Below are 13,674 nucleotides of genomic sequence, written 5' to 3' on the forward strand. Positions count from 1 at the left end.
ATAGTCCCAGCTACTTGGAAAGCTGAGGCAGTAGAATCACTTGAACCCAGGAGGTGGAGGTTACAGGGAGCCGAGATCGCACCACTGCACTCCAGTGTGGGTGACAGAGTGTGACTCCATCTCTCAAAACAACAACAACAACAACAGAAATAATGCTGGAAAAAAAAAAATCCTGGTTGGGCATGATGGCTCACACCTGTAATCCCAGCACTTTGGGAGGCTGAGGTGGGTGGATTACCTGAGCTCAGGAGTTCCAGATCACCCTGGGCAACATGGTAAAACCCTGTCTCTGCAGAAAAAGAAAAAAAAAATCTTCACATATAATTATTTGCAAGTCTTATGGATATATGAGGGCAAAAATAAATTACTAGAGGTAGAACTGCTAGAACAAAGTGTATGTGCATTTTAAATTTTGATTAGCATTGCCAGATTCTCTCCAGAAAGCCTCTATCAATTTATCCACCTCACCAATAGTGTAAAAGAAGTCTCTGTTTCCCCATATTTTTCATACAGGTGACGTGATGTACAGACTTGAGAACCATTATATTAGGTTATATATGATTCGTTAAAGTTTGAGAATTAATGACATGTTGCCTGTGTATGTCCAGTTTTATTACTAGACTTGAGGTCAAAGTAGGACATTTCAGGCTTCCTGTCTGAGGAAGAGTGTCATTATTAAGCTGTTATGCCTTAAACATCAAACACATATATGTTACAAATTCTCTTTCTACTCAATGGAAGATTCTTCATTCTACTCAAATATTGGTACCATAACACTCATTTTTGGCAAGAGACTTTGCTTTATATCTCTATGCTCTCTATCCTAAAGACAGAGTCTTTATTAAGTATTTGTTTTTATTTTTATTTCTTAGAGAAGGGGTACTCCTTATGTCATTCAGGCTGGACTCCAACTCCTGGACTCAAGTGATCCTCCTGCTTCAGCCTCCCAAGTAGCTGGGACTGCAGGCATGTGCCAGCATACCCAGCTAAGCACTTCAAGTACAGATAATGCATTAAAGAGAGAAGCCAAACTAGTATGTGACAAGAGGCATTTTAGAAATAAAAGAATTTTGTGGAGAATAATCCCAATTTAAGACCAAGAAATTTATGTAATGCTTTAATTCCAATGTCATCTAATTATTTATCTTAATGACAACCTTTTCTTCAGACAAGAAGCTTAAAATGTCCTACTTCAACCTCATCTCTAGGTGAAGTCAATAATTAAGACACCACTTTCCTTAGGCTACCTTATTTGGCTGGGTGTTAAAGCAAAACACACCGGCATTTCCCATGGTTTCTAATTTTAATTTAAGCTGCTTCTTATTATTTATTTTAATCACAAAGAAGTAATTCATGAGCATCCACAAGAACAGACAGTACTCCTGCTTAACCCCTACAAGTAAAATAACAAACATTTTTCTTTATATATTGCTTGGGAGAAAGTCTCTAGTTACACAACAAACCTGCTGCTCTAAATACACTCACTACAATAACAACAACAACAAAAACACACTTAAATTACAACCAAGTGACAGGATGTCATATGTATACCACACTGACCACAGAGTCTAGCACTAATTACAAAGATGTTACTTACTACGTCATTTTCCAAAGCCTCAAGTTCCTCATTGGCTGTGAGTTCACCTGCATCCCAGGGCTCCAGGTCCTTCTCTTTGTGTTCGCCATTCACTTTAGCACTGATAGCAGAGTCAGTAAAAGCATCTGCAAAGAATGGTTTTGGTTGAAAGTTTATATAATCTGGCAATCAGCTACACTCACATACGTGAATTACCAACAAAGACATATGTTAAAAAACAATTACGAGAAATGAATTTCACATAACTGTTTAACTTAAAATCTAACAGAAACATTTATTGAACATAATTTAGGTTGATGAAAACAAAAGACAAATGCACTATAATAAAGGTAAACTTAAAACTTATGTATGTGAAGATAAACTGCTATCTAAACTGATATGGAATATATAGTATTCAGTAAAAGTATGCTTTCACGTTTAATTTAGCAAATGGAATCACAGATGACTATCAGTAAAGGTATTTTCTTCTCATATAATTTTAAGCCGCACGAAGCTTTTTTTTTTTTTTTTTTTTTTTTTGAGACAGAGTCACGTTCTGTTGCCCAGGCTAGAATGCAATGGCGTGATCTCGGCTCACTGCAACCTCCGTCTCCCGGGTTCAAGCGATTCTCCTGCCTCGGCCTCCTGAGTAGCTGGGACTACAGGTGCGTACCACCACGCCCAGATAATTTTTTGTATTTTTAGTAGACAGGGTTTCACCGTGTTAGCCAGGCTGGTCTTGATCTCCTGACCTAGAGATACCCCCACCTTGGCCTCCCAAAGTGCTGGGATTACAGGCGTGAGCCACCGTGCCCAGCCCACATGAAGCATATTTTAATGTATTGATATAATTCATTAAATTATATTACAGGTAATTACTCTGTGTCTCTCAGAAGTGACCAAGAAAATTTCTGGCCAGATGTGGTGGCTCATGCCTGTAATACCAGCACTTTGGGAGGCCCAGGCAGGCGGATCACGAGGTTAAGAGATCGAGACCACCCTGGCCAACACGGTGAAACCCTGTCTCTACTAAAAATACAAAAATTAGCTGGGCATGGTGGCACATGCCTGTAGTCCCAGCTACTCAGGAGGCTAAGGAAGGAGAATCGTTTGAACCCGGGAGGTGGAGGTTGCAATGAGTGGAGATCACGCCACTGTGCTCCAGCCTGGCGACAGAGTGAGACCCCGCCTCAAAAAAAAAGAAAAGAAAAAGAAAATTTCTATCAATCCATCAAAAATACCTCTTTTTTCTTTTTTGAGATGGAGTCTTGCTCTTTCACCCAGGCCGGAGTGCAGTGGCACCATCTCAGCTCCCTGCAACCTCCACCTTCCAAGTTCAAGGGAATCTCCTGCCTCAGCCTCCCGAGTAGCTAAGATTACAGGCACCCACCAACACGCCCAGCTTATTTTTGTATTTTTAGCAGAGACAGGGTTTCACCATGTTGGCCAGGCTGGTCTCGAACTACTGACCTCAGGTGATCCACCCACCTTGGCCTCCCAAAGTGCTGGGATTACAGGTGTGAGCCACCATGCCCGGCCTAAAATATCTCTTTTGTTTAATGGATGCACTAATTAGATATACCTTCAGAGTACTTGCAGCCAAATATATGTGGATTTTGTTTTTAACTTTCCATATTCATGTCTATGTGCAGTGGTCAATATCCCAGCAAACTCTTGCCATTAGTAAGTGAAGCCATTCTAAGTGGTTTAACCTCTCCCAGAACCCACTTCTTCATATATAACCACTCTGCTACAAAGTTCAGGCCCTACAATATTACCTGTCTCAGAAAGTTCAGGTAGCAGGCATACCTGGACTTCCTATTAACACACTCACTTTGTGTCCTCTTCTCTTCTACTAATGTTATTGAAGAGTACTGACTTATGAAAGCAAATATAGCATCCACATGTTAGTTGACCATACTGCTGTCTGGCACAGGAAATTTTCTCTAATTGGGAGTTAGACTCAGCTAAATAAAGGCCCTCTGGGCAATGATGGCACTAGGTAACGCTCTGTAGATATAGGCTTGCATTTAAATGACTGGACCCATAGGGTACCACCTACTACGAACTAAGGAGTAATACTTCAGCTGATCTGGCTCTGCTGAGGAATATAAGCTCCCAGCCACTGTTCCTTCCCAGTACTGCAAGTTGCCACTAAGAGGAGGAAGGGTTGAATCAACAACTAAACACACAATACTCCTACAAAAGAGGTTATTCCAGATGGATTTTTTATTTGGCAATGCTTCTATAACTGTCATTGTCTCCCTAATGGGCAAAGTGGTGCCAAAAAAAGAAATCTGAGCCAGCAAATTTAAGCATGGAACTTCAAGCCTAGCTAATTCTAACCTCTTCTTATCCTAAACTAGGTGTGGGTAGGTATGAGTGTGTGTACCTGTACATCAGGGAATAAAAGCATTAATCCACCTCTGGGCTTAGCTGCCAGCTCCACCAGCAGCACTACTCCCATTGCTAGCAATTCTAAGAGCCAAGAGTGTGCTGAGGGAGTTCCCCAGCGCAGCAGGACTCAGCTGGGGGTGGAATGGAGCATTCACTAGAAATGGCTGAATTTTGGAAAATCTCTCTAAGAGATTCTAAGAGACTAATGCTATCTTACCAACACCTCATCTTTGCTGAAAGCTACTGATGGCACTAGAAATCTGACCTTATTTGATACTAACCTGAATCAAGTCCTTCTCTACATTATCTTAAAGTTATGTGGATTGCTGGCAAAAATTAATTTAGCCATGTGTATTTTCAAGAATGTAAAATGTTCCAAGAAAACATCAAATAATAACCTACCTTAAGATTCTGAAATCCCTTTAATTCTCACAACACTAGACAAAAAACTACACTATAGGAAAATTCCAAACCAGACATATTATCTTCTGGAAGAAGCAACAGGACTGTTCCTTTACGTGTAAGATCCTGTTAATGTCTTAATCATACTAGTTTCTGAAAAGCACACATTTAAGTAAATAAAGCACTTATTTAGATAGAAGCTCAGCATTAAAGACAATACTCTTTTGATTCAAGAAATTAAAGCTCAAAGCAGCTAGAGATTTTTATAGAACCATATAAACGGATTTTTTTTCTCACTACAGGGTATGTGTGTGTGTGAAAATGTTTAGAAAATCTTGAGTCAAGCCGTCTTCAACCAAAAGATCCCAAATGTACACACAAAGTAGCTTAAATATGTTTTTACGCTATTATTCTAAACAAATTTCTAAAGGATCCCCAAGTAAGAGCCAGTGTGGAAAAGCAAGCAAGCGTCTAAAACTTTATCGACCCAGGCTTTATTCCACTGACCAGAATTTAGGTTGTGTTAAGAGGACATTATTAATAAATCTATTTTTCTCAATGCTACATTTTAATCTTAAATCTTCTGTTTACAATACCAAACTTTTTTTAAAAAAAAAGTATTCACAGGTTATGTAGCGTCTGTCTGCTTTCGAGGCAGAAATGGGGAAGGGGAAAACACAGAAGTGTGATTCTATAAAGAATGATATTCCTTGATTTTAAAATTTCACCAAAAGTAGCTCTTTCTAAAGATGAGTAAAGGACTTAGGGGAAGATGTGCAGAAGTGGAGAGTTAGCACAAAATGAGGCTATACCATCAGGATGCTGAGAAAAACCCTGGCTATAAGTAATGCATTTCAGGCCAACATTGCATCATCAGCCAGAAAGGAAGCAAGATCTGGGTATCCATTCTGCACTATTAACAATATCCACTATCGTAAATTCTGATTTGTTTTACAATGGTTACAAGTTTGGATTTTTGTTTCTATTTCTTTAAAAAAAAGTTGTTGTTGTTTTTTTTTTTTTTAAGAGATGGGGTCTTGCTCTGTCACTCATGCTGGAGTGCAGTGCCGCAATCACTGCAGCCCTGGGCTCAAGCAATCCTCCCACCTCAGCCTCCCAAGTCGCTGAGATTACAGGCATAAGCCACCATGCCCAGCAAGTCTGGATTTTAAAAAAAAACACCGTTGGTAGTAAATAGTACAATGTTGTAACCACGATTCCTGCAAAGTTGAGAAAAAACAACTGGCTCTAATCTACAGGCAATTGTGGGAATTTGCATGCAGATTTTACCAATGCCATAAGTCAAAGTATATTAATTTTCCGTCATCCCCTATGGTGAGAAACAAAAGCATTGTAAGAACAAGATGCAAGAATACAAAGTGACTATTAGAAAAGTGTTACCTGTTTCTGAAGGAACTACAAGCATAGAGAGAAAAAAGGAAAAACATAAAAACCATCAGATGAGATGATAAAGAATTAGTTTTTCAATTTATAAAAGCCTCTAGACTAGCAGGCGATGTTGGAGGAAGGAACAAAATTGTATCACCTCCAGCCCCTGTATCCCACCTCCATGCTACCCCCCACAGCAGTGGGCTCTCAACACCTTCCCTTCTGATTCTGGGCAGAAACCTAGTCATTTTGGGCCGGTGATGCCACCTGGTGGTGGTCATAAAGAAATGTCTCAACCAACGTGTGAACCTCTTCTGGGTATATCCCCAGCCCAATACCCAGGAAACAGAGTACAAATTCAGCTTCTCAATCTTTCCTCTTTTATCTCTGAGCCAATAATGCCTCTGAAAAAATCATTCAAACTTCTCTGAGCATTTTTTAAAGGGCCAGAATAATGGTCAAATAACTAAAATGCTAGTGTTAAACATTAGAAATAAATATACTTAAATGTATAAAAACTATAAAATGACATAAAACTGGATGAAACAATCATTAACATCAGATTTAACAACACAAACCCTCAAATGTGCTTCCAGAGAAGTCATCAAAATCTTCAGCTACCCATTTCTTCTCAACTAAATCAGCCTTTTCTCAAACATCAAAATTCTATATAAACCTAAAAAATCATATTGTTTTGATCAATTCCTATTCCTGCGGCATTTTCAACAACTTTTTAAGACAGTTTCTGATTATGTGTCATCATTATATGTGGACCAATCTATATACTATATAAAGTATCAGTATATAGACTGGTATCAGTGGGACTATTTAGTCATTTTTAGCACTTACTGAGTACCTACAATGCACTGATAAGTCTGGACGAGGCAGGGATTCACATTTGACTGATACAATTCCCAGCATTTCCTGTAGGAGCTAGGAGCTCCTGGGTGTAAGAGACTAGTTACAGAAATGAAGCAAATCTTTTAGAATCTAATACAATGAGTGCTACAATACAATTAAGAACAAAGTTCTAAGGAACAAAAGGCTCTGGCTTTCTAAAGTGACAGTGACAGCCTATCAGCAACAGCTGATCTAGGCCTTCAAGAACACAAGAAGAAAATAAGAAAGGGGAAGTAAAATGGTTCCAACATAGACTGGAGTGGCATTAAAAATACGTGTATAGCTGGGAGCGGTGGCTCACGCCTGTAATCCCAGCACTTTGGGAGGCCAAGTCAGGCGGATCACGAGGTCAAGAGATCAAGATCATCCTGGCTAACACGGTGAAACCCCGTCTCTATTAAAAATACAAAAAATTAGCTGGGCGTAGTGGCTGGCGCCTGTAATCCCAGCTACTTGGGAGGCTGAGGCAGGAGAATGGTGTGAACCAGGGAGGCAGAACTTGCAGTGAGCAGAGATCGTGCCACTGCACTCCAGCCTGGACGACGGAGCGAGACTCCATCTCAAAAAAACAAAAAACAAAGAAGTGTGTATAGGCGGGGCGCAGTGGCTTACGCCTGTAATCCCATCACTCTGGTAGGCCGAGGCGGGCGGATCACTTGAGGTCGGGAGTTCGAGACCAGCCTGACCAACATGGAGAAACCCCCATCTCTACTAAATATAGCCAGGCATGGTGGTGCATGCCTGTAATCCCAGCTGCTCGGGAGACTGAAGCAGGAGAATCACTTGAACCCGGGAGGCAGAGGTTGCGGTGAGCCAAGATCATGCCATTGCACTCCAGCCTGGGTAACAAGAGCGAAACTCCGTTTAAAAATTAAATCAACAGGCCGGGCGCAGTGGCTCACATCTATAATCCCAGCACTTTGGGAGGCTGAGGCGGGTGGATCATGAGGTCAAGAGATCGAGACCATCCTGGCCAACATGGTGAAACCCTGTCTCTACTAAAAATACAAAAATTAGGCAGGTATGGTGGTACACGCCTATAGTCCCAGCTACTCGGGAGGCTTAGGCAGGAGAATTGCTTGAACCTTGAATTGCTTTAACTACTAGGAAGGCGGAGGTTGTAGTGAGCCAAGATTGCGCCACTGCACTCCAACCTGGCGACAGAGCGAGACTCCGTCTCAAAAAATAAATAAATAAATAATATGTGTATAAACATTTTCTGAATTGTACACAAGACCACAGGCTTCCCCAGGGAAGTGGGACTGGGGGTTAGAGGGGAGATTATCTTTTCATTGTATACTCATCTGTTCTAACTGAATTGTATACTACGAGCATATACTACACCATGTATTATACAGATTATATTAAAGACTATAATACTGAAGAATAACATAAAGAAACAAGTTGGGGATAAGAAACACAGTTAAAGGTGCAGGATGTATGGATTGGAACAACAAAACCAAGGGTACAGGTGGAGCCATGCTCCTCAGGCTAGAATGGGGTAGGGGTATGATGACAAAAGAGGACTGTGGGGAGCCTCTAGATTAGGGATTCTTAGCCTTTTTCTTAATCCATGGGCCCCTTCAATATTTTAGGGAAGCCTATGAAACCGTATTCAGAATGTACTTAAATTCATAAAATACACAGGAAATCAAACGAGAACAATTAACAATGAAATGCAGTTATCAAAAACTAAAAAAATCTGTTGGCATAGTAACATACATGCTTCTTAATCAAATCATTAAATATTAAGATCCAGTAACAGGTTTAATAACTATTATAAATTTAAAGAGGTGATGAACATACATAATAATTTGAAGCCTGGTGCAGTGGCACACGCCTATAATCCCAGCTACTCAGGAGGCTGAGATGGGAGGATTGCCTGAGCCCACAAGTTCAAGGCCAGAGTGGATAACACAGCACGATTCTGTTTCTAAAAATAATTTGAGGCTGGGTGCGGTGGCTCATGCCTGTAATCCCAGCACTTTGGAAGCCGAGGCAGGCGGATCATTTGAGGTCAGGAGTTGGTGACCAGCCTGGCCAACATGGTGAAACCCCTTCTCTACTGAAAATACAAACATTAGCTAGGCGTGGTGGTGTGCGCCTGTAATCCCAGCTACTCAGGAGGCTGAGGCAGGAGAATCGTTTGAACCCAGGAGGCAGAGGTTGCAATGGGCTGAGACTGCACCACTGCACTCAGCCTGGGAGACAGAGCGAGACTCCATCTCAAAAAAATATATATATATAAAATAATAATTCGAGATACCCATAACATCAAGCGATATGAAATTAACTGAGTTCTATAGGTGCTTAAGTCATAAATACTGCTAATACTAGTTGTTTGTTGCCTTTATTTTTAAATGGCAAAAAATGCTAAATTTCACTTGAAGGTTAGTGTAAATAAAGATGTAAATTTCTCTTCATCCAAGGTCATCAATGCCCTGAATTCTCTCCACAAATTCTTTGAGAATCCACAGATCCAGGTTAAGAATCCTGCCTCTTTGTACTGACAAGCAGGAAGAAAGAGCCTCTGCCATGAATAAAGCGAATAGGTGAGGGACTGGAAGGAGTGGTCATCAAGGTTGCAGAAATAGATTTAAGGAAAAAAAAAAAAAAAGTCTGCTGAGCTCTTCTGAGGCTCCAGCAAGAGCTGGAAACCCTACATTCCTAACTAATCAGCCCCCCAGTGGGACTTTCTCCAGCCACACCCAACAGGCTGGATTAGGAGTAGACAGAGTTTAAGATCTTAGAGGAACAGAGAACACTGTGAGGGGCAAGAAGAGAACAGAAGTGTAAAGTTTATAGCTGTGGTCAGAGTAGATCTTGAAAAGCATTCTGGAAGAGAAGCAGTTCCTTCCGAGTGATGACACAGTCATGAAAGCATTACAACGCCGTGGAGGTGAAAGGGATGGATGGAACAGAACTTAGGAGGCTATGTTTCCTAAAGAATAGTGTTCTCCAAATGATCCATTTGAAAATAAATTATTCCAACACACACTACAGTTGTCCTTCAGTATCTATGGGGGATTGGTTCTAATACCCCCTAGGGATACCAAAATCCCTGGATGCTTAAGTCCCTGATACAAAGTGGTGTAGGTTACATAGGTTACCTATGATACCTAATACAAAGTAAATGCTACGGAAATAGTTGTTGTACTGCTTAAGGAATAATGACAAGAAAAAAAGTCTGTACATGTTCAGTATAGATGCTTTTGATTTCCCATATAATATTTTTTCTTTTTTTTTTTTTCTTTTCAGACAGAGTCTCACACTCTGTTGCCCAGGCTGGAGTGCAGTGGCACAATCTCAGCTCATGGAAACCTCTACTTCTCAGGTTCAAGCAAATTGCTTGTCTCAACCTCTCGAGTAGCTGGGATTACACATGTGCACTACCATGCCCAACTAATTTTTTGTACTTATAGTAGAGCTAGGGTTTTGCCATGTTGGCCAGGCTGGTCTTGAACTCCTGACCTCAGGTGATCCATCTGCCTCAGCCTCCTTAAGTGCTGGAATTACAGGTGTGACCCACAGCCCCAGCGTATTTCCCATATATTTTGGATCCATGGTTGGTTGAATTCACAGTTGTGTAACCCATGGATAGAGAGGGCTGACTATATTTGCAAACTAACATTTGAAGACATCAGTGTCCCAGCCACAAAACTAAGAAATGAATGGTAATTACAATTTTAATCATTGTCTATGGTATCATGCCTATGTAAGAGGAAAAAAACAGTTATTCCCTGGTTTAGGAGTATAAAATTGGGTCTAGTGAGTATAAAAATATTTTTTAAAATATAAAAACATAAAAATAGAATAAATATAAATAAATTAAGTTTAAAAATATAAGTATTTCAGTGGTGGCTCACACTTGGGAGGCCAAGGCAGGTGGACTGCCTGAGCTCAGGAGTTCGAAACCAACCTGGGCAACACGGCAAAATCCTGTCTCTACCAAAAATATAAAAAATTAGCCAGGCATGGTGATGCGCACCCGTGGTCCCAGGTACTCGGGAGGCTGAGGTGGGAGAATCACTTGAGCCTGGGAGGAGGAGGTTGCGGTGAGCCAAGATCTGCATCACCACACTCCAACCTCAGTGATAGAGTGAGACCCCGTATATAAAAAATATATATATGTAAACTTTTCAAAAATCAATCAAAGGAATATATATATGTTGAACATCTGTTATCTGTAAGTCACTGTATATATACTAGACACCATGGTTGCGGGGGATGCATTTCCTTAATTCTATAAATTTGTATTCTAAACTCCAGAAAAGTTTAATGCATTGGGAGAGAGAAAATATACCGGTAAAAAAGACACTATAGACTGCTTCGTGAAGATTAGTGTTTGGTACATGATGGAGACCACTGGTTCTCCAACTGTATTTCATGACACCCTATGATGTCTTCAGGACACCCCAGGAAGGCAAGGGAAAGCTAAGTAGGTAGGGAGCTAGGACACCACTAGCTCTTCTTCCAGCCAAAGCGTTGTTTTAACTGAGTCAGCATGGGATCTCATCGGAGGGAAAAAAACTGACCTAATCTATACTAAAAAGAAAACGTTAAAGTCTGGGCATGGTGACTCACACCTGTAATCCCAGCACTTGGGGAGGCTGAGATGGGAGGATCACATGAGCCCAGGAGTTCAAGATCAGCCTGTGCAACACATGGGACATCTGTCTCTACAAAAACTAAACTAAAAAAACAAACAAAAAAATTAGCCAGATAGGGTGGTGCATGAGGAGGCTGAAACGGGAGAACAGCTTGAGCCCAGGAAGCAGTAAGCCATGATGGCGCCACTGCATTCTAGTAGGAGTGACAGAGAGAGACCCTTTCTCAACAAATAAATACATACAAACATAAATTAATTTAAAATGTAAAGTTTAACAGCCATTGTTACAGGCAATACAAACAAACCACAATGAGCAGGGAAGGTCAGAGAAGACTCTAAAAAGGACAGATGTGGGCTTGGTTTTGAAAAAGTATCTAAAACTCTAGTTAGTAAGGTAGATTCTTCATGTTGGGATTAAATCCAGGAGTAAAAGAAGAGGGCACAGGGGGCCGTGGTGGCTCACGCCTGTAATCCCAGCAATTTGGGAGCCCAAGGCAGGTGGATCACAAGGTCAGGAGTTCCAGACCAGCCTGGGAAACACAGTGAAACCCGTCTCTACTAAAAATACAAAAGTTAGCAGGGCATGGTGGCACGCGCCTGTCGTCCCAGCTTCTCGGGAGGCTCAGGCAGGAGAATCACTGGAACCCGGGAGGCAGAGGTTGTGGTGAGCCAAGATCGTGCCACTGCACTCCAGACTGGGCAACAGAGCGAGACTCCATCTCAAAAACAAACAAAAAAAGAAGGCACAAAGTTGGTGATGTCTAACACACAGAACATGCCAGCTTGGTAGGTCAATAAGTGGATTAACATTGGGAAATAATGAGAGATTAGGTTGAAAAAGAGAAGTTCCACTAGGAAGGGCCCTGTATAGCATCCCAACTTTATTCTGTAAACAATAGTGGCCACTGAAGATTTCGAGCAAGGGATGAGATGATCTAATAAAAGCAATGTCTAAGAATTTCTTTACATCAATGCCCAAGATTGACTGAAAATGAGAAATCTGGAAGACAAGTTGTTTAGGAGATTATAACAATATTTGCCTTGGTGGAAGAAAACAAGGACCACACTTATTTTCTATTTTCACTGTTAAATCTTTTGGTGCACACTTTTTGAACTTTTTACCATGTGTGCATATATAATTTTTAAAGTAAAGTTGTAAACAGAAAAAAAAATCTACAATGAGATACTACTTCTTACTCTCCCACTAGGATGGCTATAATCAAAGAGACAGACAATAACAAATGCTGATGAGGATGTGAAAAACATAAGAAACCTCAGACACTGTTAGTAGGATTGTAAAATGATACCACCACTACGCCCAGGAAACCAGCCTGTGCAACAGTGAGACCCCACCTCTATTTTCAAAAAATAATAAAAAGAAAACAAAACAGCCCAACAGTTATGTAAAAGGTTCAACACAGATTTAGCATATGAGCCAGCAATTATCTTGCAGGTGTACGTATGTATGCATGAGTATGCATACGCACACACCCCCATGAGAATTGAAAACCTATGTCCACACACAATTTTTTTTTTTTTTTTTTTTGAGATGACGTCTCACTCTGTCACCCAGGCTGGAGTGCGGTGGCGTGATCTCAGCTCACTGTAGCCTCGGCCTCCCAGCTTCAAGTGATTCTCTGCCTCAGCCTCCCTAGTAGCTGAGATTACAGGTGCATGCCACCACACCCAGCTAATTTTTGTATTTTTAGTAGAGACGGGGTTTCGCCATGTTGGGTAGGCTGGTCTCGAACTCCTGGCCTCAAGTGATCTGCCAGCCCCAGCCTCCCAAAGTGCTGGGATTACAGAGGCATGAGCCACCACACCCGGCCCACACAAAAACTTTAAAAGTCAATGTTCATAGCAGGATTATTTGTAAGTCGAAAGGTGGAAACAATGAAAATGTCCACCAACTGATGAATAAACAAAATGTAGTGTACCTGTGTACCTGTATAATGGAATATTTGGCCATGAAAAAGAAAGAAGTACTAATACATGCTACAGCATGGAAGAAACATACTAAGTGAAACAAGCCTATCATAATATATATGGCCAGATGCGGTGGCTCATGGCTGCAATCCCAGCACTTTGGGAGGCCGAGGCGAGCAGATCACTTGAGGTCAGGAATTCGAGACCAGCCTGGCCCACATGGTGCAACCCCGTCTTTACTAAAAATACAAAATTAGTAGGTGTGGTGGCAGGCGCCTATAGTCCCAGCTACTCAAGAGGCTGAGGCAGGAGAATCACTTCAACCTGGGAGGCAGAGGATGCAGTGAGCCGCAATCATGCCACTGCGCTCCAGCCTGGGCGACACAGTGAGACTCTGTTTCAAAAAACAAAAAGAAAAAAAAAAAGGCTATATATTACATGATTCCATTAATATGCAATGTCCAGAATGGGCAAA

At 41.1% G+C, this 13,674-nt stretch overlaps 1 protein-coding gene across 50 annotated transcripts in view; it reads right to left on the reverse strand.

Moving 5' to 3' along the window:
• ATXN2 (ataxin 2) overlaps positions 1-13,674 on the reverse strand; it is a 146,303-nt gene that overhangs the window by 71,884 nt on the left and 60,745 nt on the right. For all 50 annotated transcript variants that reach the window (XM_054528275.2, XM_054528271.2, XM_054528274.2 and 47 more), the window contains exon 6: positions 1,598-1,722. In XM_054528275.2, the coding sequence (XP_054384250.1) occupies positions 1,598-1,722 (125 nt within the window). The remainder of the gene's footprint in view (positions 1-1,597; positions 1,723-13,674) is intronic.

Source organism: Pongo abelii, chromosome 10 (assembly GCF_028885655.2).
Source record: "Pongo abelii isolate AG06213 chromosome 10, NHGRI_mPonAbe1-v2.0_pri, whole genome shotgun sequence".
Lineage (NCBI taxonomy): Eukaryota > Metazoa > Chordata > Mammalia > Primates > Hominidae > Pongo > Pongo abelii.